The sequence below is a fragment of the Callorhinus ursinus genome, unplaced genomic scaffold, assembly GCF_003265705.2.
Source record: "Callorhinus ursinus isolate GAN/ISIS: 27379988/994484 unplaced genomic scaffold, GSC_fseal_2.0 scaffold12, whole genome shotgun sequence".
Lineage (NCBI taxonomy): Eukaryota > Metazoa > Chordata > Mammalia > Carnivora > Otariidae > Callorhinus > Callorhinus ursinus.
Window position 1 is genome coordinate 28,195,118 of NW_027397074.1, and position 26,709 is coordinate 28,221,826.

General features: G+C 33.5%; 1 protein-coding gene across 12 annotated transcripts in view; it reads left to right on the top strand.

The window, feature by feature from the left end:
- The window catches only part of PHF14 (PHD finger protein 14), a 200,073-nt gene that overhangs the window by 53,126 nt on the left and 120,238 nt on the right, over positions 1-26,709 (top strand). For all 12 annotated transcript variants that reach the window (XR_012380235.1, XR_012380233.1, XR_012380234.1 and 9 more), the window contains 7 exons: positions 1,997-2,143; positions 2,797-3,067; positions 3,379-3,485; positions 4,596-4,691; positions 6,554-6,657; positions 8,761-8,892; positions 20,186-20,354. Coding sequence is in view for 6 of the 12 variants with exons in the window: in XM_073898888.1 (XP_073754989.1) it covers positions 1,997-2,143; positions 2,797-3,067; positions 3,379-3,485; positions 4,596-4,691; positions 6,554-6,657; positions 8,761-8,892; positions 20,186-20,354 (1,026 nt within the window). In the remaining 6 variants the exon portion in view is untranslated. The remainder of the gene's footprint in view (positions 1-1,996; positions 2,144-2,796; positions 3,068-3,378; positions 3,486-4,595; positions 4,692-6,553; positions 6,658-8,760; positions 8,893-20,185; positions 20,355-26,709) is intronic.

Below are 26,709 nucleotides of genomic sequence, written 5' to 3' on the forward strand. Positions count from 1 at the left end.
GGAGCAGAGAGTTTCTGGCAGGGTAACCATTTACTCGGTAAAAACTCGAAGGGTTCTACTAAGGGGAAGACGGGGAGAATAGATACTGGAAGACAGTGGTTTTTCTCATAGTTATTTGCTTGTTATATCTCTTCATTCTCTGAACAACATTAATTCCTTGATCATTCTGGCCTTAGAATTAGGTTTATTGTCCTCCAATCCCAAATTAATTAATTTAAAAAATTACCTGGGTTACTTGTTCCTTTTCAGCTATCTTGTAGACCAGAGATGACTGGTCTTTTTCCTAATTCAGTGTCTTGGCCCTAAGGTTTAATTCAGCCTTGTAAGCATGAATCCTACTTCTGATAACTCAGTTTCAACCTTACCTACTTTAAAACAATAAAATACTTCTCTAGATCTGGCCATTTTGGCTGAGGTTCAATATAATCTTTATTTTCATTTATCATCATCTGTCACCAAGATTTACAGCATGTCATGAGAAGGCAGCTGTGTGTGCATGTGTGTGTGTGTGTGTGTGTGTGTGTGTGTGTGTTAACAATCTCCTACCTACCTTTTTGTTTCTTTACTTTTATAACTATACGAAGTAGTTATTATTAAATCTGTTTTACGAATAAGTTAAGAGACCCAGAGATGTGTAGCAACTTGTTTGAAGCTGTAAAACCCATAAATTTTGGAGCTGACCCAAGATTTGCAGGCTTTTGTGTTTCCAAATTCCGTGGTGTTATCCACAGTGCTATATTGTGACATCTGTGGATATCACACTACAGAATTGAATCATGTACTTTATTTTAAGGTTACCTTAAATTTATTGTTGTTGCTGTTATTATTATTATTATTATTATTATTATTATTATTATTATGTCCCTTTCTGTTCTTTTTCATTTGCTGCTTTTTTAGTGTCATCATTTCTCTTTGGGTTGTAAAACCCCACCGTACTCTAAGATACCCTTTTAACATAACTTATATAAAAACTGTATGGAGAGCTTATCTTTATTTCTCCTCCTTAGGACAGATCTAAAGAATGAACTCCCCATTATTTTGTTGGCAGTTACAATGCAGTTTACATGGTTTGGCTATTTACAAATTATTATTATTTTTTAAAGATTTTATTTATTTATTTGAGAGAGAGAGAATGAGAGAGAACACGAGAGGGAAGAGGGTCAGAGGGAGAAGCAGACTCCCCGCTGAGCCAGGAGCCCGATGTGGGACTCGATCCCGGGACTCCAGGATCATGACCTGAGCCGAAGGCAGTCGCTTAACCAACTGAGCCACCCAGGCGCCCTTACAAATTATTTTTTTGATAGAGTAAATTTTCTTTTCTTTTCTTCTTTTCTCTTTTCTCTTCTTTTATCTCCTCTTCTCTTTTCTTTTCCCACCCTCCTTTCCTTCCTTCCTACCTACCTACCCTACTCCTTATGAATAAAAAGAGTAACCCATTAGGTTAGTATCATGAGAGATGGGTGTGAGAGACCTCTGTTTTCCATTTGAGGTTTTACAGTTATATAAAGAGTTAATGGTGATACTTAACGCGTTCAGTTGTCCTGGGTAGAATATGTCCATGCATTCATTGCTAGCCAGTTAAAAATGCTCCACTTAATCTGTGTTGGCTAGTCCTGTATTTTCTGGGTATATTGTCTTATAATATTAATCCGTATATGCATAACTTTAATATTTAATAAGGACCACTACCTAAGATTATTAAAATCTTATTTGTTTTAAACAGGGATTATTTTTTTAGGTACACAAGGTACAATGTATAAGATTTGATTTCTCTATAAGGAAAAAAGTGGTTGTTAATTTGAGGTTGATATACAAGATTAAGTTTCAAAAGTAGCAATTTTTTTCATTATGGGTAAAAATTACTTTTGTAATTTATTTTAGAAATATCAACACTATAGGAGATTCTTCAAAAAGGAAATATTATCTCTTGTGTTAGTTTGTTTATGACCCTTTGTAGTAAAAATGTTCACTCCCCCCCTTCTGTTTTTTGGTATAGGATATAGCAGATCCATTTTTTGCTTATTGTAAGCAGCATGCAGATAGGTTAGACAGAAAATGGAAGAGAAAAAACTACTTGGCTCTACAATCCTATTGTAAAATGTCTTTGCAAGAGAGGGAGAAGCAACTGTCACCAGAAGCACAGGTATGGGATTCATGCCAAAAGTCATGTTTTTTCTTTCAAGGTTATGGATTTTAGATCTTGTGTGTGTGTGCCAATGATATGTGATGTATAGTTATGAAATGTGGTTAGTTACCTAGGAAGTGGATTGTAATTAAGGTAAATGGTGAGTGTAGTCTGTAGCTGATGAGTACCCCTCATCTAGTCAACAGAGCAGCCTTTTATGAAGCATATTTCCAAATACATTGAAAAATGGGGCTTAGAGGAAGTTATTCTATCAGTGCAGTATATTGGACATATCTTTTTTCAGTCTATTCCATTGTTTGTTTATGTAAAGGATCTGATCAGTTTGCCCATCTTTTAAAATGTATTTCTAGGTAAATTAAGATGAATTTATAGAGACTTGGAGTTACTGAGAAGAGAAATTTCAGTTTAATCAAATTAGTTGCTGACAACTCTGATCATAGATTAGGACATAGAATAGTTACTAGGAGTAGACCTACTTTATTGTAACCCAAGAATAATAATAGTATATCTTAATAACTGTGGATAGATATAACTTACCTTGATATAGGAAATTCTGGTTATCTTTACTTTCTCTAAGCATGCAAGTAGAAATCATAGGGAATATGTTACATTTTAATATCTTTTAAAATTTGTATGCATTTCTCTTATAGGCAAGGATCAATGCCCGGCTTCAGCAGTATCGTGCCAAAGCAGAACTAGCTCGATCTACCAGACCCCAGGCCTGGGTTCCAAGGGAAAAATTGCCCAGACCGCTCACTAGCAGTGCTTCAGCCATTCGTAAGCTGATGCGGAAAGCAGAGCTAATGGGGATCAGTACAGATATCTTTCCAGTGGACAATTCAGATACTAGTTCTAGTGTGGATGGAAGGAGAAAGCATAAGCAACCTGCTCTCACTGCTGATTTTGTGAATTATTATTTTGGTCAGTATAGACACTAATATATGCACATTGTCAATGAGAACAATTTGCTATTGAAAATATTTGTTATACTGTCAATTTTTAGATATTTATTAGCCATGCTAAATATATTAAGGAAAAAGCATGTTTATTTTCCTAGTAAGTTGTGGGTTGTTACAAAATGCTGAGTTCCTGTATTTGTGAATAGGGTTAAAAGTGTTGTAAACAATGTAAGATTATCCATGTGATCTTTATGGCTGTCTTCTTCCTTTGTGTGTTTTGTAAATCAGCTTTTATTTTCTACTAAAGTAAAATTGGATATTTAATTTAAATAGAGAGAAATATGCGCATGATTCAAATTCAGGAAAATATGGCTGAACAAAAGAATATAAAGGATAAATTAGAGAACGAACAGGAAAAGCTCCACGTGGAATATAATAAGGTAAGTTGGTTACAAAACAACATGATATTATAGACCTATTGATGATGTTATTTGTTACTTTAGGGATTTTCTATTTATGTCTCATTTTGAAATTCTTATGAAGTGTTTAGGCCCTTCTTTACACTTCCTATTTTACTGTCTTCATTATCATCCATAAAACTAAGTACTTCCTATGTGCTAGGTACAATTTGAGCATGTTACATATATTAACTCATATAATTTTCACTTCAGTTTTATAATGTGAGCTATAATTATGGCTCCAATTTTTAGAGGCTAAGGAGGTGAAGTTATTTGCCCAGACTCACATAGGTAGTCAAGTCATAGAGTTGGGGTTTGAGGCCAATCTGACTCCATTCCTTGTTCCTAACTAGGGTACTATAGAACTTTGCTAAGTCTGTAGAAAACTTAGAAACTTCCTTTACATTACTGTTTTTATCTTGAATTGTTTTGCGATGTTACTTTTGATTTAAGAAAAATACCTCCCAATTTAAATTTCCATTCTGCATCTTCATTGTAATGATGAGGGAGATCAAAAGAAATATCCTATAAAAGCAGGTGTGGCTAAAATGTTAGGGAATAAGTAACACAAGTATTCAAAGCTGATACTGACTTATTGTTAGATAACATTTTAAGTGATAAAAAATTAGTAAGAGGTACGTTTCCAATATCAGTCACACTGTAGTGAAAGAAAAGAGTACTGGGATTATATTCAGAAGACCTGGGGATTCTTGCTAGTTCTATGATCTTGGTCAAGTCACAGAAATCCTATGATCCTTAGTTTTCTCATTGAGAAAATGGTCGAAATGCATCTTTAAAAACTCAAGGATTAATTAGCAGAATGTGTTTGAAATTATGTAGAAAACTATAACGCAATGATAAATATAGATATTATCAGTAAAAATGCTAACATGAAACAAAATGCTTATATCTTATTGGTGCTGCTTATTCAATAACTGGATAGCCTCCTCTCAGGGTATCATGACAAAACATGTTAAAAATATGGATTATCAATACAGATACTTTTGGACATTTGTTGATAAATTATTTAAATTTTCCCATGTTTTACTATGTATTTTAATGGTTTACTGATTCGGATTATTTACATTGTAGCTCTGTGAATCTTTAGAAGAACTACAGAACCTGAATGGAAAACTTCGAAGTGAAGGGCAGGGAATTTGGGCCTTACTAGGCAGAATCACAGGGCAGGTTAGTTTCTTTCCAATTGCTATCTCCTATTCTTACTCTCTGTATTATTTCCAAAGATCAGATTTCTGATACAATTTTCCTAACTAAAAAATTCTGTTTGATTAGGGGCAACTAATCATCTGGGGTAATGATAATGCCTGAAATACATCTAGAGCATTGAAAACTGCCTACTGAGAACCTGTAGCCTAATTTGGTTGTTTTAACAGCTATCTTGTTTGCAAAATTTTTTCATTGGTTCTAACTGATTGACCTGTCATTTGTGATGAAACTAAGATTTGAAGCATGAGTTACTCCTATCAAATTCTTCTAATCTCTAATTTAGCAGTTAGATTCCTTGCCACATTTTTTTTTCCTATCCTGTTCTTCTTTTATATATAGTTCCCTTTTTTTTTTAGATGCAAAATTTAAAAAGCAAACTAGAGAGATTCATTTTTGTGTTGATTTGGTTTTGAGCTGTGTAAGAGATGGGTTTTGAAACTTTAATATTAAAATGTAGTTTTTCACCTTCAGTAGATATCACTGTGGTAATGACAAAAATTACTTTATCCTTGAGCATTTTTAGCTGGTTAAAGTTCTTGGTGTTGAAAAGAAGAATCATTGCCAAATAGATTTTTTTGAATGCTTTTTTTTTTTTTTAGTACTGTGTATATAACACATAAATTAAAAATTCATTCAGATAATTTCAGTATATTTTAGAGGATGATGGAGACTCATTGTGGTCCTTTTACAATGAAAGTAGTCTTATTTGTGAAGGAGGCTTATCAAAGAAGAGATGTTTTTCATTGTACTTATTTCAGAGGTTTACGTGGGTCAAATTTATCATACAGTTCGTGTAGACTTAGTATTTTAGAAAGTAATACATACTGATATGTATTGTGCTATGCTAGCTTTGAAGATGCTGCTTTTGTGAACAGGATGTATGTGGCTTATATTATAATGAATAACGTAATTTAAGAGGTGAGAATGAGCAGTCACCTATGACGAGTTGACCTTTCTTCCTATTGATAGGTTGTTGATGGATTTTTGGATTTTTTTTTGGTGTTTTATATTTATGGTGTTTTATATTTAGAGAAGTTAATGTTGAGTACAAGACTATTACTAGTTTATTTGCCAAGCTAGCATTATCTTTTGGCTTGGTTTGCAAGATCATCTCATAAGAATCTCCTACTTAGTGTAAAAAATTATCTACCATATAAGGGTGTTTTCATTTATTAAATGACTTTTTAACAAAAGTTCACCCATTTCCTTGTGCAAATGTAAAATACACAGAAGTAGAAATCATTTGTACCACTTGCATGACACTTTTTTCCAGTTGGTTGAACAGATGCTGGCCCACCGGGCCACTGAGAAATGACTTTGATAGATGGTTGCTGTCTCAGAAGCCAGCATACTACAGATTAGTAGAAAACCAAAAAGAATCCCATTCACTTTGTGGAGAGTTTGGTCCAATAAGATAATTTTTCTAATTAACCTATGGAGCACCAGTGTAACTGGCATGTTGAGGAAAATAAACTGCTTCAATATTCTTTTTGTCAAGTGTATTGTGTGTGTGTGTTTTTTTTTTTAAGCTCTTAAATACTTGTCCTTGTCTTTCACTTTTTAAAGCCAAAGTAGAAGTTTAATTTTCATAATGTTTTAGTGTTCCACTGAAAATTGATGAAAGTATGTAAATATAGGTTTCTAATGGATGTAACTATGAGACAGAAACTCATTTTAATTCTTTTTGCTGGTATAATAGCTGGTAAAACATTTCTCCTTCACAATTCTAGCATATTTAGTTGACTTGAGTGGCAAATAGAGGAGAATGTTGCTTTATATTTTTTCTTTAAAACAAAATAAACTGCATTTGTTCAAATCAATAGAAGTTGAACATACCGGCAATTTTGCGAGCACCCAAGGAGAGAAAACCAAGTAAAAAAGAAGGAGGCACACAAAAGACATCTATTCTTCCTGCAGTACTTTATAGGCAAGTAATAAAATGATAACAGATTAATATTGTTTTTTTAAACTCAAACTTTTAATAACAAGATGCTTCAAATATTTGTGAATGAATTATGTCTGTACTAGAATTTCTGTTAAATGCATTTGAAATTCATTTTATGAATATCTTCATCAAAGATGCTTTTTAGGTTGAATGACAGAAGAGATTTTTGCTCCTCTTTTAATGATAAGTGACTTATATCCTTTAAATAGGTGGAGATGCATGTCCAAAAGTTCCGTGGAAATGAACAGTCAGTCCTCTTTGGGGAATTGGAAAGTGACTTTAAATAATGTAGATGATCATTTTCTTAAATAATTAAAAACGATATATAAATGTGAATTTATATTTTATTTTACTTTAATTAGTTTTAGAGCTTTTCATGTGTTTTTAGGTAGTGATAGGTATCATAGACAGTGAATTACTGTCTTTGTACAGTGGTGGATAATGAAGATAAGTTCTAGATTTGAATCTTTTTTTCTGTGCTCAGTTGTAATTTATTTACACAAGTGTTTTTGTTTTTTACTTTTTTGTCTCAATAGTTTATACTGGTCACCATTTATAGTAATTTTACATAGCCAAGACTTCTTTCCGTATATGAATAGGTTAGGATCTTACTTTTTTAATGTAACTGATCATATTAAGTGGGGAAAGTTATATACACATACAAATGTATATATTCACATACATACCTATATATATTTATGTAAATATATAAATATTCTCCCCACAACTTCTTCCTTTCTCAGAAATAGCAGGAATAACAACGATATCAATCTCCATAATTACTTTCCATTCTTGGTTGGAGGCTCCCTCTGTAGGTAATAGCAAATGACTTCCTTGAAATGTAGGAAAAGCCCACTAGTGTTTTAATGTACAATATGAAGACTAGCACATTCTCAGTCTAGCTTTTCTAAACAAAGTTGGTTCATTTGGAACCATCATACATATCATAGTGCTTCTGACTTATCACTACAACAGTTCATTTTGTTTCAGAATGTATTTTAGGTGATTTTCTTTTTCACTCTGAGCAACATTGAGACCAAGTACTAGTTGTTGTTGCATTTATATGATCTTTTTTTTTCTAGGATAACTTAAAAATTCAAATATCATTGTTGTTTCTGTACATGGATGGATGGCTTTTATAGATTCTCAACTTCTCCTTCACTCTTTATGTTCCCAATATAAAAAAGACCCCGGATTTTCAGGTCGAGGTGCTTGTGTTCTAGGAGTAAAGTTTCCTTTTTTCACAAGAGAAGTTGAATTCCTTGGAAACAAACAAAAATCAAAGTAACAGTAACACCAATAGTAAAACGCCCCATTCTTTGCAATAAATAACAATTGGTAGGGGCGCCTGGGTGGCTCAGTCGTTAAGTGCCTGCCTTCGGCTCAGGTCATGATCCCAGGGTCCTGGGATTGAGCCCCACATTGGGCTCCCTGCTCAGCGGGAGTCTGCTTCTCCCTCTCCTACTCCTCCTACTTGTGTTCCCTCTCTCGCTGTGTGTCTCTCTGTCAAATAAATAAAATCTTAAAAAACAAAAAAACAATTGGTATATTTTTAAGACTCAAAGTCAGATTTCAAAAAGTCTTATTTATAAATTTAGCTTATTTTTATGTTCCAACACTTTTTGAAAGGTTTGTAATTAATGGTAGAAAATAAACTGAATTTTGTTTGTAAATTAACTTCTTTTATAGTTTTAGAGAAGTAGAAAATTGAAAAAATTATTTGTTCAGTAGTTAACTTTTCTAGAGAAAACTTAAGCTAATATTAAATGAGTTTTAAGTGATAATTAAAATTAAGATAGTGATGATGTTGAGAATACTATCTTATAGATGACTTTCTCTGAAAAGTTTGACTCTAGAGCAATATTTATATTAGATCCAGCTATTTTTCTACAGTCTCAAAAATATTTAGAACTAATAAGAATTATGTTATAAAAAAGCATGTGTTATGAAAAGATATTTGAATTTAACAGAAGAAATTTTAAGTTAATCAAGGTGAAATTTTGAAATTTGAAAAATACGCTATGAATAGCTGTTTCACTAAGATAATTATTACTCTAATCCTTTATTTGCTGCCTTTATTCAAAGTTGTGGAATTTGTAAGAAGAACCATGATCAACATCTTCTTTTATTGTGTGATACCTGTAAACTCCATTACCACCTTGGATGTCTGGACCCTCCTCTTACGAGGATGCCAAGAAAGACCAAGAACAGTTATTGGTAAGTAAAATGAAAGAGATTTTAATGTTAGAAACGGTTCGCTCTTTGTTTCAACAAGTGTAAGATGAAGTGTTATATCGTATGGCTTCACAATAAAGTTTTCAGCACATTTTTAAATTTTTCATAAATATTTTTCCAACTTTGTTGAAGTATAATTGATAATAAAAAACCATATATATTTAAGATACATAACTTAATGATTTGACATATGTATACATTGTGAAGTAATCACCATAATGAAGCTAATTAACATATCCATCACTTTGCATAGTTTCCATTGTCGTTTTTTGTGGTGAGAACACCTTAGTCATAAATATTTATTATAATATATGAATAAACCTGTAATAGTTTTTTTGGGAAATGAATTTTTAGTTAATTGAGGCTATTGTGGTATCTTGGCAATGGTTAAAGCATGAATTCTGTCTCATCTGTGTTAATTCTCTTTTATTATAAGAATTTCTCAAATGGTTCATTTTTGTTTTGAAATTGAATGAATTTATCAGGAATTTGCCTCCATATTCATCCTTTTACTACCTTTGGTATTTTTCATTTGTGCTAGTTATATTTATGGTTTTTTTTTTAGTTATGTTTAACCATTCTTTTGCAAATCTAGAAACATTTGACATGTTTCTAAATTTTTTTTCATTAACTTAGGTATATTACATTACTACAGATGTTTGATAAAAGCTTATGTATGATGAATTTTATCCTTAATTTTAGTCCAAGGGAGAGACAAGTGCTCAAGTTTTAATGTGCTCAAGTTTTAATAGGCTAATTCTATATAGGAAGAATTTAGAACACGGAAAACTTTGGAATAAACCTCAGTGTTCTTTTTAGGCAAATTACCTTTCTACTTTTAGAAAAGAGTAAACCCCAGGTTCTTAAATGGTAATCTGTATGAAAAGTCATGTTTGTCAAACACATTGTTAAGCATGTTTTTTTGACCTCATTGTTTTATCTCATAAAGCAATCTCTGTTCATTTTATTAGGAAGCTTACATTCTTTAACCATTTTGACAGGATTGCTTTTCATAGTTTTTTTTTTTTTTAATTTTATTTATTTGTCAGAGAGAGAGAGAGAGAGAGTGCATAAGCAGGGGGAGTGGCAGGCAGAAGGAAAAGCAGGCTCCCTGCTGAGCAAGCCGCCTGATGTGGGACTCAATCCCAGGACCCTGGGGATCATGACCTGAGCTGAAGGCAGACACTTAACCGACTGAGCCACCCAGGTGTCCCTCATAGTGTTCTTTTATCAGTTTGTCTTTAGACAGCCCTACTAGTCTGCCCTTTTCAAGTATAATGGAGTGTGTATATATATTATATTATATATACATTTTATATATGTGCTTTTGAAACCAGTATTTACTAAAAAAAAATGCTGTGGCTTATTAGAATGTCAGCAGTGTTAATAATCATCCTGGGTGGGTATTTTTTTGCCTTTTTAAAGAAGATTTATTTATTTGAGAGAGAGAGCATGTGCACACGGCAGGGGGAAGGGGTAGAGGGAGAGAAAGTCTTTAAGCAAACTCCACTGAGCACAGAGCACAATGTGGGGCTCAATCCCATAACCCTGAGATCATAATGTGAGCCAAAACCAAGAGTCAGACTCCCAACAAACTGTGCCAATCAGGTGCCCAATAGATGGGTGTTTCTAAATTGAAAGCCAGTTTTGGTAGTCTCCAGGGCCAGGGTACTTAGTCATAGTCATGATCTTTGACATGGAGATATGCAGTTCTCTCCTTAAATGAGGTTATGAACTTTTCTAATACTGCTCTGCCAGCAGAGCTCTGGTTTCTAGTATGTAAGTTTCTGGAAGAACTTCACAAAAACTGCCTTGCTTAGACTGTTTTAGGGAAAGCTGTCCTGAAAAGACCTAAAACTACTTAGGGTCCTATGTATTGGTTACAGTGTTTTAAAGTAAAAGAAGCTAATATTGTGGCAAAGTGAAGTCTTCAATATCTTCTTGTTTTTAGTGATCAAATTTCTTTTGGCCTCTGCAATTAACTTAGTTTTGCTTAGCAATTAATTGAATATATTAGTTTTGGAGTAAGTTTTATGGAATTATATTTTTCTTTAGTGTATCTCAATTGGGAGAGGCACTTTATGCTTTTAACATTTTCAGTTTATTTTTGAAATTATATTAAAGATAATAAATACTAAAGCAATTTCACTTCCCAAATATTTTATTACCTATACTCTTTGCCTAAGTCTATTATATATGTATGGTAGAAAAACTGTAATGGTATGCTACTATGCATCTTTTCCCCATTCTGCATTCTCTGATGCCATATTGGTATTTTGAAATTGACCATGGTTAGTAGTATGCATAATGCGGAAATTGGGAAGTGCTACAAATAACAGCTTTTTCCTTAGAGAATTAGGTGTTAGATTAGCACACTACTGCCTAACCTCTGCTTAGTTTCCATTTAGTTCTTCTTAGTGTTTTTCTTAGGAAAGAAGGTACTAGAAAGGTCCTTTTGTCTTAGGGAAAGGGTTCCTGGACCCTAATCTCATGATTGGGCCCATTATTGGCTTAAATTTATACAGAGCCTACTGGTACACATTTCTGAATGTCACCAATTATTCCTTTTGCTGTCTTTATGCTGTGCGTACTTGGTAACACCCTTTCTACTCATATACCCCTTATGTTCATTGCTAGCTAAAATTACTATGCAATCTTCCCTTCTCAAATACCATGTTCTGCTTGATAGACTGTTCTAAGGACCTCCTGTCCAGCTTTTTTTTTTTTTTTCTTCCAGTATCAGCACTGCTTTTGGGAGATACTAGTTTGAGATCTGGATGCTTTCTGTTTGGTCCATACCACAACAGTTCACTGCTTATTCTGGACTGATTTAAGACATGTGACAGGAAATAATAAAGATACAGAGGTAATTATTTATGGAGAGTAGGGAAGTTGAGTAAGTTCACATTAGACAAGCTCTGACTTTTCAGTGAAATAGTAGTCTGTGAAAAGGGAAAGGAATTGGGATGATTATGGTGGCTTAAGAAGACAGAAGATAGTTTCCAGTAGTTATTGTGGAAAAAAAATCACAGATGACTTGCTGAGGCTGTATACCAAGAATGTTCAGTGAATTGGTTTAATAAGTGTGATTAATTGATTTTTCTCCATTAATGCTCAGCTGTCCAGGAGCAAGAGAGAGAAAAACCCAGGGACTTCTTAGGTTGGGTTAGGAATGGTCAAATCAGATGAGAATGCTAGGTGGGTGAGGAATTTGGCAAAGGATAAAGAGGCTAGTGAAGGTATAATCTAGGTTCCATTTGTTTGTACTTACTCCCACTGTTTGAAATTTCGTCTTACTCTTAGTTTATGTTATCTTGGTTTGTTTCTTTCTAAGTATATAATGTTGCACACTGCCTTACATTCTTCTCAGATAAGCCTGATGTGTATAAATTAAATAGTAAGGGTTTGATTTATGAGAGTAGCTCGCATAATAGATACTTCTTTTAATTTTAGAATAATCTTATGTTTCTTTCACTGATCAGAATTTGTCTTGCCTTTTCTAATTAAAGAATATTCTGAAAACAAAAATCCTGAATATTCTGAAGAGTATTGTTTGACAGATAATTGAGTAATATTTATTACATCCTTTTATTCTTTGGATATACCTTTGTTTATTCTTTTAAGAGAAAAGAAAATCTATAGCACAAACCCTTCAGTGAATAAATTACAAGTTTCTTCCCGTTTTTCGTAATAATTTATCCTTTCCTTCCTCCGTTAGCTCTTTTTCTTTTTATTGAGAGATAATTCACATATAACCTTGTATTAATTTTAGGTGTACAACATAATGATTTCATGTATGTATATATTGTGAAATGATTACCACAGTAAGTTTAGTTAACATCCATTGCAGCAGATAGTTAAATGTTTTTTTTCTTATGATAAGGACTTTTAACATCTATTCTCTTAGGGGCGCCTGAGTGGCTCACTTGGTTAAGTGGTTAAGTGGCCAGCCCACTCTTGATTTCAGCTTAGGTCATGATCTCAAGGTCCTGGGATGGAGCCCCACATAGGATTCCACACTTAGGGGTAGAGTCCGCTTGCTTGTGCCTCTCCCTCCCCTCTCCCACCCACCTCATGTGCAGGTGCTTGTGTGCACGCTCTCTCTCAGATAAATAAATAAAATGTTAAAAAAAAAAGATTTAGCAACTTTCAAATATACAATACAGTATTATTAACTATAGTCACCATGTTGTATATTACATCCCCAGGATTTATTTATTTAGAGAGAGAGCATGGGGAGAAGGGCAGAAGGAGAGGGAGAGAGAGAGAATCTTAAGGAGGCTCCGCCTTGGGGCTCCATCTCACGACCCTGAGATCATGACCTGAACTGAAATCAAGAGTTAGATGCTTAACTGACTGAGGCACCCAGGCACGCCCTCTTTTTAATTAAGTAATTAATTAGGACATATTTATGTTTTAACTGGAAGTTTGTACCTTTTGACCACCCTTAACCTTTTGCACCACTCCCCCCAGCTTCTGGCAACCACCAATCTGTACTTCTTATTTATGAATTTGTGGGTTTAAAAAAGAAATACTCTGCATATAAGTGAGATCATACAATATTTGCTTTTGACTTATTTAGCGTAATTCCCTCAAGGTCCAGCTATGCTGTTGCAAATAGCTAGGGTTTCCTTCTGTTTTATGGCTGAATAATATTCCATTATATATCTCTACCACATTTTCTTTACCCATTCATTCATCGATGGACACAGGGTATTTCCATGTTTTTGCTCTTATAAATAAAGATGCATGAACATGTGGGTGTAGATATCTTTTCAAGATAGGGATTTTGTTTCCTTTGGATATATACTCAGAAGTGGAATTGCCGGATCATACGGTAGTTGCATTTTTAATTATTTTGTTTTTAAAGATTTATTTATTTTTTATAGAGCGAGAGATCATACCAGTGGGGGGAGGGGCAGGGGAGAGAGAATCCCAAGCAGACTCTGTGCTGAGTGTGCAGCCTGACTCGGAGCTGATCCCATGACCCAGAGATCATGAACCAAGCCAAAATCAAGAATCGGATGCCCAGACAACTGAGCCAACCAGGAGTGCCCTATTTTTAATTTTTGAAGAACCTCCATGCTAGTTTTCATAGTGGCTGTACCAGTTTACATTACTGCCAATAGTATATGAGCATTCTCTTTTTTCCAAATCTTCTCCAACACTTGTTATTTCTTACTTTTTGATGACAGCCATTCTGACAGGCTTGAGGTGATACCTCATTGTGGTTTTGATTTGTATTTCACTAATGAAGTTTTATATAGGCACCTGTGAAGATTTTCCTTGGGGGGGAAACATGGAAGAATCTTAGAGGTAAGGGAAAAAACAGACTATGCTATGGAATCTTTGAAGACTGAAAGCAAAATAATTTGTAAAGAAAAAAAAAGGAAAAGATGAATTATGTATAATATTTGAGAAATAAAAGTGTCACTGAATTTATTACAGTTAAGAAATAAAATCCTTTTTTTCTCTAACATACACAAGTAGATTTTTCTATAAACTGAATTAGTGTACTTGTCTTAGCGTTATTATATAATGAAATCATTTTTCCTCAGTAACTGAAAAATTTTAAACCCCCTTCTGAACTTAAGTTGTGATGTATGGTGCAGGAGATGAAGAAGGTATAGCAAATGAGAAAAATCTCTTGGTATTTCATTTCAGTATGAAGGTTGTTCTTTTGCATAAATTCCTGACATGAATTTTTATTACTTATACTTTAAAAAGTTCCTTTTTAATTAATTGAATAGTTTGATTACTTAAGGTTATGTTTAATATTTTGCATGGGAATTATAAATTATAGGATTCTCTTCCCTTAGTAGAATATATTATGTAAAAATACAGAGGATTAAATATACAAGATAGCAGCTTAGTGGGTTATCAGAAGAAGTCAGGTATGTGTTTTGACATTATGAAAGATAATTATTTTACCCCCAAATATTACTTAATCCCATTGAATTGGACAGGCCATAAGCTTTATCCTAGATTATTATTCTTAGGATCTTATGTACTGATTAATGTAGTAGAGATGCTTTTTCATATCTTAAATGATACATAAAAGATAGAGACTATAGTATTTAATAGATTGTTGAAAAAGTTTGAAGTAGTGTGTCCATCTATGTCGACTCTGTACTGTAACTATCACATAGCAGTTGTTTTGAAACAGATAAATTTCTGCATTGGTGGTTACATTTTGTTTCGATTTTTCTGTTCAGTGTTTTGTTGTGGAGTTCAGGGAATAACAATTCTACTGTCAGAGGGCTCTTTGTGACCTAAATGTATTACTTTTGGTGAGGATGGGAATGAGCATAAGAAGTTAGGGAATGTCCTGACAAGGGTTATTGTTACAAAATGAGAAACAAAAGAAAAAAAATTCAGTTAAAAAAAAAAAGCCAAAACAATGATTCATCCTAAAAAGGTACTTGTTTCTATATCCCAGAAATTCACGTATGTTAAAAATGAATTGGAACTGTCTGAGAAACTTTGATTACATTTCACTTCAACTGGTAGAAATGATCACTTAATGAAATAGTCCTTTTCTATGATATAATTTGATATCTTTCTATAGGCATTTCTGTTTTGATGTTTGTTCCATTTGTTATTTACTAACAATATCTAACATTTGTGAGTTTTTCACAATTCAGGATTGCCAATAGATTGTTTCAAAATATACTCATTAAATTAGGAATACTGTTAGGTGTTTATTGCTCATATTCGTCTTTAATCTTTTCATATGGGACAAACAGGAGCAATTGGGTGTATTACACTTTATTTGTATTTTAATTTTTTTTAAAGCTTTATTTATTTTAGAGAGAAGAGAGTGTGCCAGCAGGGGGAGGGGAGGGGCGGAGGGAGAGAATCTTCAAGCAGACTCCCCAATGAGAGCAGGGCCCCAACATGGGCTTGATCTCAGTCCTCATGAGATCACAACTGAGAGTTGGGACACTCAACTGACTGAGCCATCCAGGTGCCCCTGTATTTTAATATTGGTGGCAGTCTGTGAATCCAAGGAATAAAGTGCTTGGTTGTTCTACCAATAGACATATAAAACTTTTTAAGAAACACATGGCAAATTATTTACTTGTTTTTTTTCTTATTGGTCATTTTTTTAGTGTTAAAATTTTTCCTCAACAATTTTGGTTAAATGAATGGGTATTTTTAGATATTAAAATCAAAGCCTTAAATATTAATTTGCACTTTAGCAATTAATGTGTATGTCTTATTAACGCAAATGGCATGTTGCATTTAACTCTTACTGGAATTCAGAATTTAAAGTCACTTTTAAAAAAATAATTATTACTTTGATAATGTTTATTAGTGAGAGATGTGAATTTTGATGGAGTATGACTTCAAATGATAAGAAATCTTTGAAAATACTTGGTGAGAGAATTCTAAGATGCATTCAGGGGTACTTATATAAACTAAGTACTGATATAAACTAAGGGTACTGATATGTAAACTAAATATCAAACAATTTTATCTACTGTAACTATTTTTTATAAAGATAACACTATAAGTTAGACTTTTAAAGAATTACTTTCTGATCATTATTTTTATTTTTAAAAATTTTATTTATTTGACAGAGGGAGACAGCAAGAGAGGGAACACAAGCAGGGGGAGTGGGAGAGGGAGAAGCAGGCTTCCCGCTGAGCAGGGAGCCCGATGTGGGGCTCAATCCCAGGACCCTGGGATCACAACCTGAGCTGAAGGCAGATGCTTAGTGACTGAGCCACCCAGGTGCCCCTGATCATTCTTTTAAATTCGAAGAAAATATATGAAAAATTTTACTTCTAACAGTTTCTCATGAATTTTTAAATGGGCCTTTATAATTGGCAATAGCAAGGTTTTCAACAATCATTTTGTAGACTTGCTGTCCAAGTGTTAGCCACTAGCCATATGTGACTCCTTGAATTTAAATTGATTAAAATTAAAATTTCAAAATCAGTTCCTCAGTCACATTAGCCACGTTACAAGTGCCCAGTAGCTGTATATGGCTCATGGCTGCTGTACTGGTAGTGCAGTTACAGATAATTCTAACATAAAATTCTACTAGACAGTACTGATCTAGATTGAAGTTTCAGTGTTTAATTATCTTTTAATGTTACTCTTGTTTTTCCAAATGTTTTGTTGTGGCAAAATACACATAACATAAAATTTATATCTTAATCATTTTTAAGTGGTACAATTCAGTGGCATTAAATACATTAATATTATTGTAAGTGGTACAGTTCAGTGGTATTAAATACATTAATAATTATTATACTATGGATTAGATACTATAATAATCTTATCTCTGTGGCATTTTTCATCTTGTAAAAATTGAAACTCTCTATGTATTAAATAATAACTCCCCATTCTTCCCTCCCCTCCAGCCCCTGGCAACCACCATTCCACTTTCTGTCTCTATGATTTTAACAACTCTTAAGTACCTCATGTAAGTGGAATCATGTAGTATTGGTCTTTTTAGTGACTGGCCTATTTCACTTAGACTAATATCTTCAAGTTCATCCATGTCATAGCATATTGCAGAATTTTCTTCTTTTCTCCAGCTGTATGTAGTCCATTGTATGTGTATACATTTTACTTATCCATTTATGGGTCAGTGGTTAGTGGGGTTGCTCCCACAACTAGCTATTATGAACAATGCTGCTATGAACGTGGGTATACAGATATCTCTTTAAGAATGGATTATATGATAATTCTATTTTTAATTTTTTGAGATACCACCATACTGCTTTCCAAAGCAGGTGTGCTGATTTACATTTCATCAACAGTGCACAGAGTTCCGATTTCTCTGCATCCTTGCAAACACTTACTATTTTCTGTTTTTTTGTTTTGTTCATAGCCATCCTATTGGATGTGAGGTGGTATCTCATTGTGGTTTTGATTTTCATTTCCCTACTAATTAGTGATGTTTAGCATTTTTCTTTTGCTTATTAGTCATTTGTATATCTTTGTATATCTCATTTATTTATTTATACTATTGAGAGTGAGGGAGTGTGAGCCTGTAGGGGGGGTGAGTGGAAGAGGAGAGAGAGAGAATCTTAAGCAGGCTCCATGCTCAGTGCAGAGCCTGATGTGGGGCTCGATCTCATGACCCTGAGATCATGACCTGAGCTGAAATCAAGAGTCAGTGACTTAACCGACTCAGCCACCCAGGTGCCCCTCTATATCTTATTTAAATCCTTCTTCAACATGAATGTGAACTTAAGAAACAGTTATAATAATATTAGTTTTTAGGGCATTAATTTTTTTTTTAATGTATTAGTCTCTACATCATGTAAAAAACAGGAAGTGGAGTTACAACCCATTTTTATAATACTAGCTTTTATAATTGATCATGTATTAACCTTTATTGAGATCTTTATTTCTCCATAATGGATTCTGACACTATCTAGTGTCCTTTCCCCCCCCCCCCACTCTGTAGGATTCTCTTGATCGTTTCTTGTAGGACAAGTCTGGTGGTATCAGACTCCCCCAGCTTTTGTCTAGGACTGTCTTAATTTCTCCCACACTTTTGAAGGACAGTTTTGATGAACATAGGATTCTTGGTTAACAGTTTTTTTTTGTTTGTTTGTTTGGTCCTTTTAGCATTTTGAATATATTGATACACTGCCTTCTGGCCTCCAAAATTTCTGATGAGAGATCTGCTTGTAATCTTATTGATGATCCCTAGTATGTGACGATTCTGAATTTGTCTCTTTGTATTTTCAAGATTCTCTTTGTGTCTTTTTATTTGGAAAGTTTGATTATAATGCATCTTGATGTGGGACTCTTTGAATTTATCTTGCTTTGTATTTGTTGAGCTTCTTGGATTTTATATTATCTTCTTTCATCAAATTTAGGAAGTTTTCAGTCATTATTTCTTCAAACATTCTCTCTGCCCCTTTTTTCTTCTGGGCCTTCCACAGTGCAAATGTTGGTCCACTTGTTGATGTCCCACATGCCTCTTAGGATCTATTCATTTTTTTTCAAGTTTTTTTTTTTTTTCTGTTTGTTCCTCATACTTTGTAGTTTCCATTGTTCTTTCTTTCAAGTTTGCTGCTCAAATCTGTCCTTTTAATCCTTCTAGTAAATTTTCCATTTAGTTATTGTACTTTTCATCTCCAGAATTTCCTTTTGGTTTATTTTTAGGCTTTCTGTCTCTCTATTGATAATTCCATTTTGTTCATAAATTATTTTCTTGTCTTTCTCCACAATTTCTATTAGTTCATTGAGCATTTAAAAAATAATTCTTTGTCTTGCAGATCTGCCATCAGGTCTTTTTCCGGGACATTTTCTGTTAATTTTTCCCGCCTTTTAATGGACGATACTTTCCTTTTTCTTTATATACCTTGTGAGGTTTTTGTCAGAAACTGGACATTTGAATTTAATAATGTGGTAACTTTGGAAATGAGATTTTCTTCCATTCCCAACATTTGCTGTGTTTTGTTACTGTTTCTGTTTTTTGTTTGTGTTTGTTTTTGTTTTTGTTTTTTATTATAGTGTGCTGTCTCTGGCTGAGAATCAGACTAAGGTGTAAACTTTTCTGAGCCTTTCCCTGGGCAAGTGTGGTCATTTTCTAATTTTTCCTGTGTATGCCCTTATTTTTGAATGTCCACGTGTTTAATGTCTGGCTCCCAAAAGGGGGCAAAGAGAAAAATGAAGGTGGGGGATAATTTTAAGTTCTAGAAGTCATTTCAGGCCAAGGGGCAGCTCACTCACCTTTTTGTACTTCTGTGATCAGAGCACAGACACTCAATATTTGGAGGACATGGTTTATTTTACCCATCGTGGCTCCTAACAGCTATATGTAAGCTACTGCAAGAACATGTGCATGGCTGCCTGCCTTCTGGCTTGGTTGGAAAATGGGTAGCTTTGACTTTGCTGAGAGCTGAAATTGACTGAAATTAATGGCAGTTTACCTGTGCAAGTCTTTCCTTGGAAGTTGCAAGCCTTTACTAGACTCCAGAGTTCCGTAATAATTACATCAAACAGATTCTGCCAGTGCAGTTGTTTTCTAGGTGGAGAGACAGACTTCCATTGCTTTGGACTCCGCCATCAGTGCTGAATCTCTTATGTTGGTTCACTTAAACATGTAACATTATTGTATGTGGGTTTATGATACTTACAAGGATACAAGGAATTGCTTTATATATTTACTATTGTCATTCTTACAGGAGTGTACATTTTTATATATTCTTCACATATACCTGAATTTTGTATTAATAGAAACCATAGCTAATGCTAGACAATAAAAATAAATGTGTGAACTTACATTTTTTTCTTTATGTAGGCAGTGTTCAGAATGTGACCAGGCAGGGAGCAGTGATATGGAAGCAGACATGGCCATGGAAACCTTACCAGATGGGACCAAACGATCAAGGAGACAGATTAAGGAACCCGTGAAATTTGTTCCACAGGATATGCCTCCAGAACCCAAGAAGATTCCAATAAGAAACACGGTAATTTTTTCCCCATTTATCATAATCATCACAAATCTGAGGCCAAAATTTAAGAGGTGAGAAAGACTAAGGGTGAACATATATATACTCAGGAGTCGAAGAAAGAAACCAGTATGTTGCTATTGGTCATTCTTAAGAGTTTATTTTTACATTATGAAATACACCATACATGTGTGAGAATTTATGGTTTATGTATTCAACTTAAAGCATAATAACAACGAATGCCCACTGTATCCACCAACCTGCTTCAAAAATCGAACATTACCAAAGGCTTTGATATCCCCTGTGAATCCTTGGTAATCACATTCTCATCTATCGAGCACAGAGGTTACCTCTATCTTCAACTTTATATTTCTCATTCTCTTCTTCTTTTTTTTTTATAATCTCCAATTGTGTGTACTCATAAGTAATATATAGTTTTGCAGTTTTTGAATTTTATATGAATGGAGTTAGACTTTTTCCTTTTGTTATTTGATACTTTAACCCATTGGTTTGATTCATAAATACTGATCTCTATAGTTATCATTCATTTATAGTCACTAATGTATAGTTTTTAATTAAAAGAATAGATCATATATTTTATTCTGTAGATTGGCAGTTTTGTTTCCATCTTTTTCCTTTTGTAAACAACTCTGTTTTAAATATTTTTGTAGATGTCTCCTGCAGCATGGTAACAAGGAGTTAGGGTAAATACCAAGGTGTTCATTGGCTTAGTTATTGGTTTGTGCATCTTAAGTTTTGCTAGGTAATTCCATTGTGTTCCAAACCAGTTTACGCTCATGGCAATGAATGGTCTGTTGCTCTACAAACTTGTTGTGTCCAATATTTTAGTGCTGTCCAATGTGATACATGTAAAATAGTTTGTCATTTTATTTTGCATTTCCTTCAGTATTAATGTCTTTGAATATCTGTTTATTTTTGGTAAGTTGTATTTTCTCTTCTAGGGAATGTAAATGCAATTCTTTTACAGTTTTTCTTTTTTTAAAGCCTTTTTTTTTTTTAAGATTTTATTTATTTACTTGACAGAGAGAGACAGTGAGAGAGGGAACACAAGCAGGGGGAGTGGGAGAGGAAGAAGCAGGCTTCCTGCCGAGTAGGGAACCCGGTACAGGGCTCGTTCCCAGGACCCTGGGATCATGACCTGAGCCAAAGGCAGATGCATAATGACTGAGCCACCCAGGCACCCCTCTTTTCCAGTTTTTCTATGAGATTGTTAGTTTCTCATTAAAAATTTTTTGACGTTAGAGTTTAAAGAATTTCTTCCAGGAGGCATTTATATTTGTTATTACCAAGTACCTGGGAGGTCTACCAACCTAAGACCATTTTAAATAAATTTTGTGTATGTGTCTTTTTCCATTACACAAGTGGTGTGAATTTCTGCCTCAAACTCATGAAGGCTGGTCTGCAGTTACGAATTCTTAGCGGGGGGCATTTTTTACTTTCTTACCTTGAACCAAGGCAGACACTTTTCAAAAATCTGCCCCCCCCGAAGGAGATGTATATATTTTTTGAATTAGTTGTCATCCTTTGTTTTGTTACCTGTTTATTTTTAGAGAGTTTTTGCTTTTTTCCTTGAAGTCACAGCTTTCTCAAAAATTTTCTTTAATCTGTAGTAGCCATATTTAATGTAATCAGTTAAGAGATCTTATTTAAGAGAAGTCACCTAGAGTACTTCATTCAGTTTTGTGTTATGGGCTTACTTGAAATTGATGACACAGATGTGGAAATTGTCTCTTAGATAATTTAAATAGTTGATTTTCAATACTCTAAATTGATCAACTTGAAATTGTTTTATTTATAATTCCCACTAGTTTAAAACATTTCTTTAGGCCTCACAAATACATCTTGTTTACAAATGAACTAAAGAGAATTTTCCTTAAGTAAGCCTGCTTATTTCTATTTCTAATATATTTTGTATAACTTCGATGCCAAGATCTTAGAGAAAAACTATTACTTCATGTGTCTGTGTCTGCAAAGATTATCCTTTTATGAAACATTTTCTTTCTTTATTGTTTAAAGAAATCTTTAAGACCAGTGTTGTTATTTTTAACTTTGAAGTTCTATATAGAAGTGAAATTTCATACCTATTATAGTGATACTTCTGTGCCCGTAATTTAATACTACTTGAGATGAAAGAGGATCTTATATTTTTCTAATTTACTTGTTTGCTCTTCCAGCCTAGAATTATAAGGAAGCTTTTGAGTTTTCTAATTTAGTCCAATTCTTCTAACCTTATTCCTTGTCTCTTGTTTTCTTGTGTAAAAGTCTTAGTCTTCTTATAGATATGGGTGGGTAAAACACAAAGAAGGATTTCATGGCCAGTAATTTTGGAAATACGGTATGATTATTTTCTCTCTCGGGGGGATTCAAATATATATTGAAGGTCTGAGAAACACTACTGTTTAGAAAAATGATTAACTTTTTTCCTAACTTATCAAAGAGCACTTTTTTCAAGACCCATTTTTTTATTGTACCGTAGAGTTCTGGGTGGTACCAGCTTTAGAAATGGTGTTCTAGAGGCCATGAATTACTTTCATCAGGATCATCTGGGGTGTTTGTTGGAATCTAGGTTTTGGACTCATCCTAGAGCTAATGAATTAATATTAGGGGTTGGGTTGAGCAGACTTCTTAGGTGTTTTTCTTACATGCAGACTAAAGTTTGAAAATAACTATTTACATAATACTTATGATTATTACTTTTACTCTTTTCCTTCCTTCTTCCCTCCCTTCCCCCCATCAATCCATACAGCAATTCAGAAAACCTTTGATGAGCATGTTCAGTTGGTCAGGTACCTGATCGAGGAACGTAAGAATGAGACTCTCACTCTCAGAAGAGAGTGATTCAGTCATCTTGATCTTGATCTTACCATTTAGGCTGAGTTTCTCCTGTTATCTTAATTTTTTATCTTACCATTTCTGTTTCAACGTTGTATTAACATTTTAAATTATTAGACAGTATGGTTAAAAATGAGGCAGTCTATTTTCTTTTCTTAGTATACTGTTAATTATGGGATTCCAGGTACCTAACTGCCAACTCATTTGTATAACCAAGTATATCTTTCACAACAAATAACTGATTTATCTCTCCCTTTGTTTAATTTTTTAATTGTTGTTCCTAGTATCTTCCTACTTACACTTTTTGTTTTGGTACATATATTACACTTTCGGATATTCTATCCTTAAATTTCTTATAATAATTCTTGCTTTTGTTAGTTTGTATTTTCCCTGCCATTATTGATCAAAGTTTACTTCATTTCACAATAGTCATAATGCTCTATCAAAATTTTAAAGAAAATTTACCTTTGTGATGTAGGGAGTTCATGACATATATCCTAAGCTTTAATTTCTCATTTCCAAATAATAATATCATTTAATAATACTGTTAAAATGATCATTTGTTCTACAACTTTTATCTATTGTTCTACAACTTATATCCTTTGAGTTATAGTACTAGCACAGTTTTTAGAAAAGTTTGGGCTATTTCATGCTAGTAAAAATGATTTTTCTCTTGTTTAAAAATCTATTTTGTGGGATATGTGAATTGGTATTCTGTTAGAATAATTTTATTTTTAAAATTCAGACTTTATAGTATAATTAAGTATGTAGCACTTTAATCTTTTTTTTTTTTTTGAAGGACTGTCTCTATAGAGTTGTCTCTAAGAACCATGAAAAATACAAAATGATCATGGCTGCCATAAATTGAAGTCCCATTTTTATTGAACATATTTTCTTCCCCCTGCTATTACTTTCTCACCTTGTATACTTTATGTCTTTATGTTTAAAAGTAATATAGTGGTAGTAAAGAAGCAAAGGAGGGAAGGAAGGGATTTACATGTTGGAATATTTGAGTAAATCCTGGTATGTTGCTACTATTAATTTAACTTCTGTTTATCCATACTGCTAATAAACCCAACCATCCTATTATTTTGTCTTTCTTCCTACTACTTGATTGTTGGATATTTTAGTTCATTAGTTTCTTCAAAGGATAGTAAGTCAGAAGAGGAAATGAGGGATTAGTCTACCTTTATCTAAGATTGTTTAATAGTAATAATACCTAACATTTATTGAGGACTCATCATATGCCAGACACTGTACTAATCCTCTGGCCTACTCTCCCTTTAAAAAATAAGTTAGTATTTGACTATTATAACACATATTTTACTCAAAATGAAACAGACACAGAAAGCTTCAGTAACCTACCTATGATGTTACAGATAGTAAGCAGAATAGGGCTTAAATTCAGATAGCCTGAATTAATGACCTGGTTGTTGTTGTTGTTGTTGTTTTGTTTTTTTTAAGGTCTGTAAAAGAGATTTACTTGAGGTACAAATGAAGTTGTAAAACATTTGGTTTTTAGGTAGCATAGTTGGGAATGTGATACCAGAAGATTCGTGTGTCTTTCTGTAGCATAGTGTTATCTATAGTAAGGCGGTCACATACCCGCTTACTAACTTGCATACCTGAGTTTGTTCACATTAAACATAAGATTCAACACTCCTTTTCTTTGCACTTTCGGTTCAGTGTGAAATGTTTTTTCCCCCCAGCTTGTGCAAGAGCACTGATGTCACTCCTTTCAATCACAGTGTAATAGTTTAGAAGTTAATTAGTAAAATGTTTGAAGGTTATTCTACCTTGAGGAAGTTGATACTAAAAAAAGAAAATAGAAGCAGCAAATCTGTAAGTACACTGACAGTATGTGTATATGTTAGCCACCAGTATATGTTTATTTTGCTATTCTGTATTGGTTTGCTTTTTTCCCTCTGAATTGTGAGTACTGTAAAACTTGTTGTAGAAAAAAAGAGTGCATGCTTTGGTATTGGCAATGAAGATGGAGAAGTACATAGTGGTTTTTGTTTCCTAACTAGTTACTCCAAATCTGCCTAAAACACTTGGCTTATTGCATCTCAGCTTTTTTGATTAAGCAACAGAAACCTTTTTGATTTGTTCATTTGATTTGATCAGTGTTAAGAGAAATGGGCCCATGGACTCAATTTTTGTGCTCTGATGCCTGCTTTGTGCCAAATAAGGCTGCTATTAGAAGAATGGCATCCACTTTTCCCTGCTGACAGGCAGTTTCTGTTTATCATAGCCAGAGGGTGCAATGAGAAATAGAACACTTTGGCAAGCCTTACTATATTTTTATTATTTAGATGCTAAGGAATTTCTTTTTTCATTTTATTCTACTCTGATTTCTTTAATAAGGATTTATAGAAATCTAAATTAATATAGCATATTTTGAGACAGTAGATCCAATAAGATATAGATGCTTTTCAGAGTGTAGTCCTAGTATTACTTTTTCTTCCCCGAATTTTTTCTTACCCACAGATGATAAAAGATTAGCCAGAAGAGTTACTTGAAAAAAATGATAGCACTAAAGGTTTGTTGTTTAAAAATGATGGGTTAAAAGAGCCATTTTTGAGTTGTAAGAATGAAAATACTGTATTTTCAGAAAACATTCCTCTTGTACAAACATGGATATTCTCTGATTCATATTTTCATATTATCTCATATTGAATTGTTAAAATTTTTTAAAAATGATTCTGAATGTTAGAATTATTTTTAAATTCTAACCATGAAAGTAATACATGAATTTTTTTTTGTTATGAGAAATTCAAAAGTATTAAGTCTCCTTTGACTTTCCTCCCAGCGCTACCCTTCCCCAGCCCAATTCACATGCCTTGAATCTACCTTTATTATAAGGGTATATATTTTGAACTTTATCTGACATTTCTTTAGTGTGTCTGTGAAACAAAAAATACGAAAAAAAGTGATCAGTGAGTCATATGGAAAAGTAATATGGGCATAGTTCAAGAAACATGGAAATAATGAAGTATTAATAAGCAAAAGAGGAATGATCTAGTTTTAGAAAATTCTTCACATATTGTTTCCTGTTCAGGAACATAATTTTGTAACATCATCTTAGATTGGCTCACAAATAACCCATCTTCAGTATTTCAGTCTCTCAGGAACCATATTCTCTTATTTATTATTGGGCACAAATAGGACTAAGTCTAAAGAAAAAGGGTTGAAAAGCATATTTTTATTTAACCATTATCTGTTATTTACTTTGTATTTTATATTAATTGTCATTACTGTGCAATGAAGTAGTTACCAATGTCATTGCCATTTTACAGTTGAGAAACTGAGGCAAAGCAATTCAGTAACTTGCCTACGGACATACAGCTTCTAAGTGGTAGAGCCAGGAATCAAACTAAGGTAGCTCCTGAGGCCAAACTTGTAAGTGCTGCCTTTCCAAGCAGGATTACAGTGATTAGTTCTGGTACTTGTCCTTGGGCCAGAATCATAGGCTCCTCGTGCTTTCAGCAGCTTAGTGGCTAAAGGTTTGGTCAGGAAA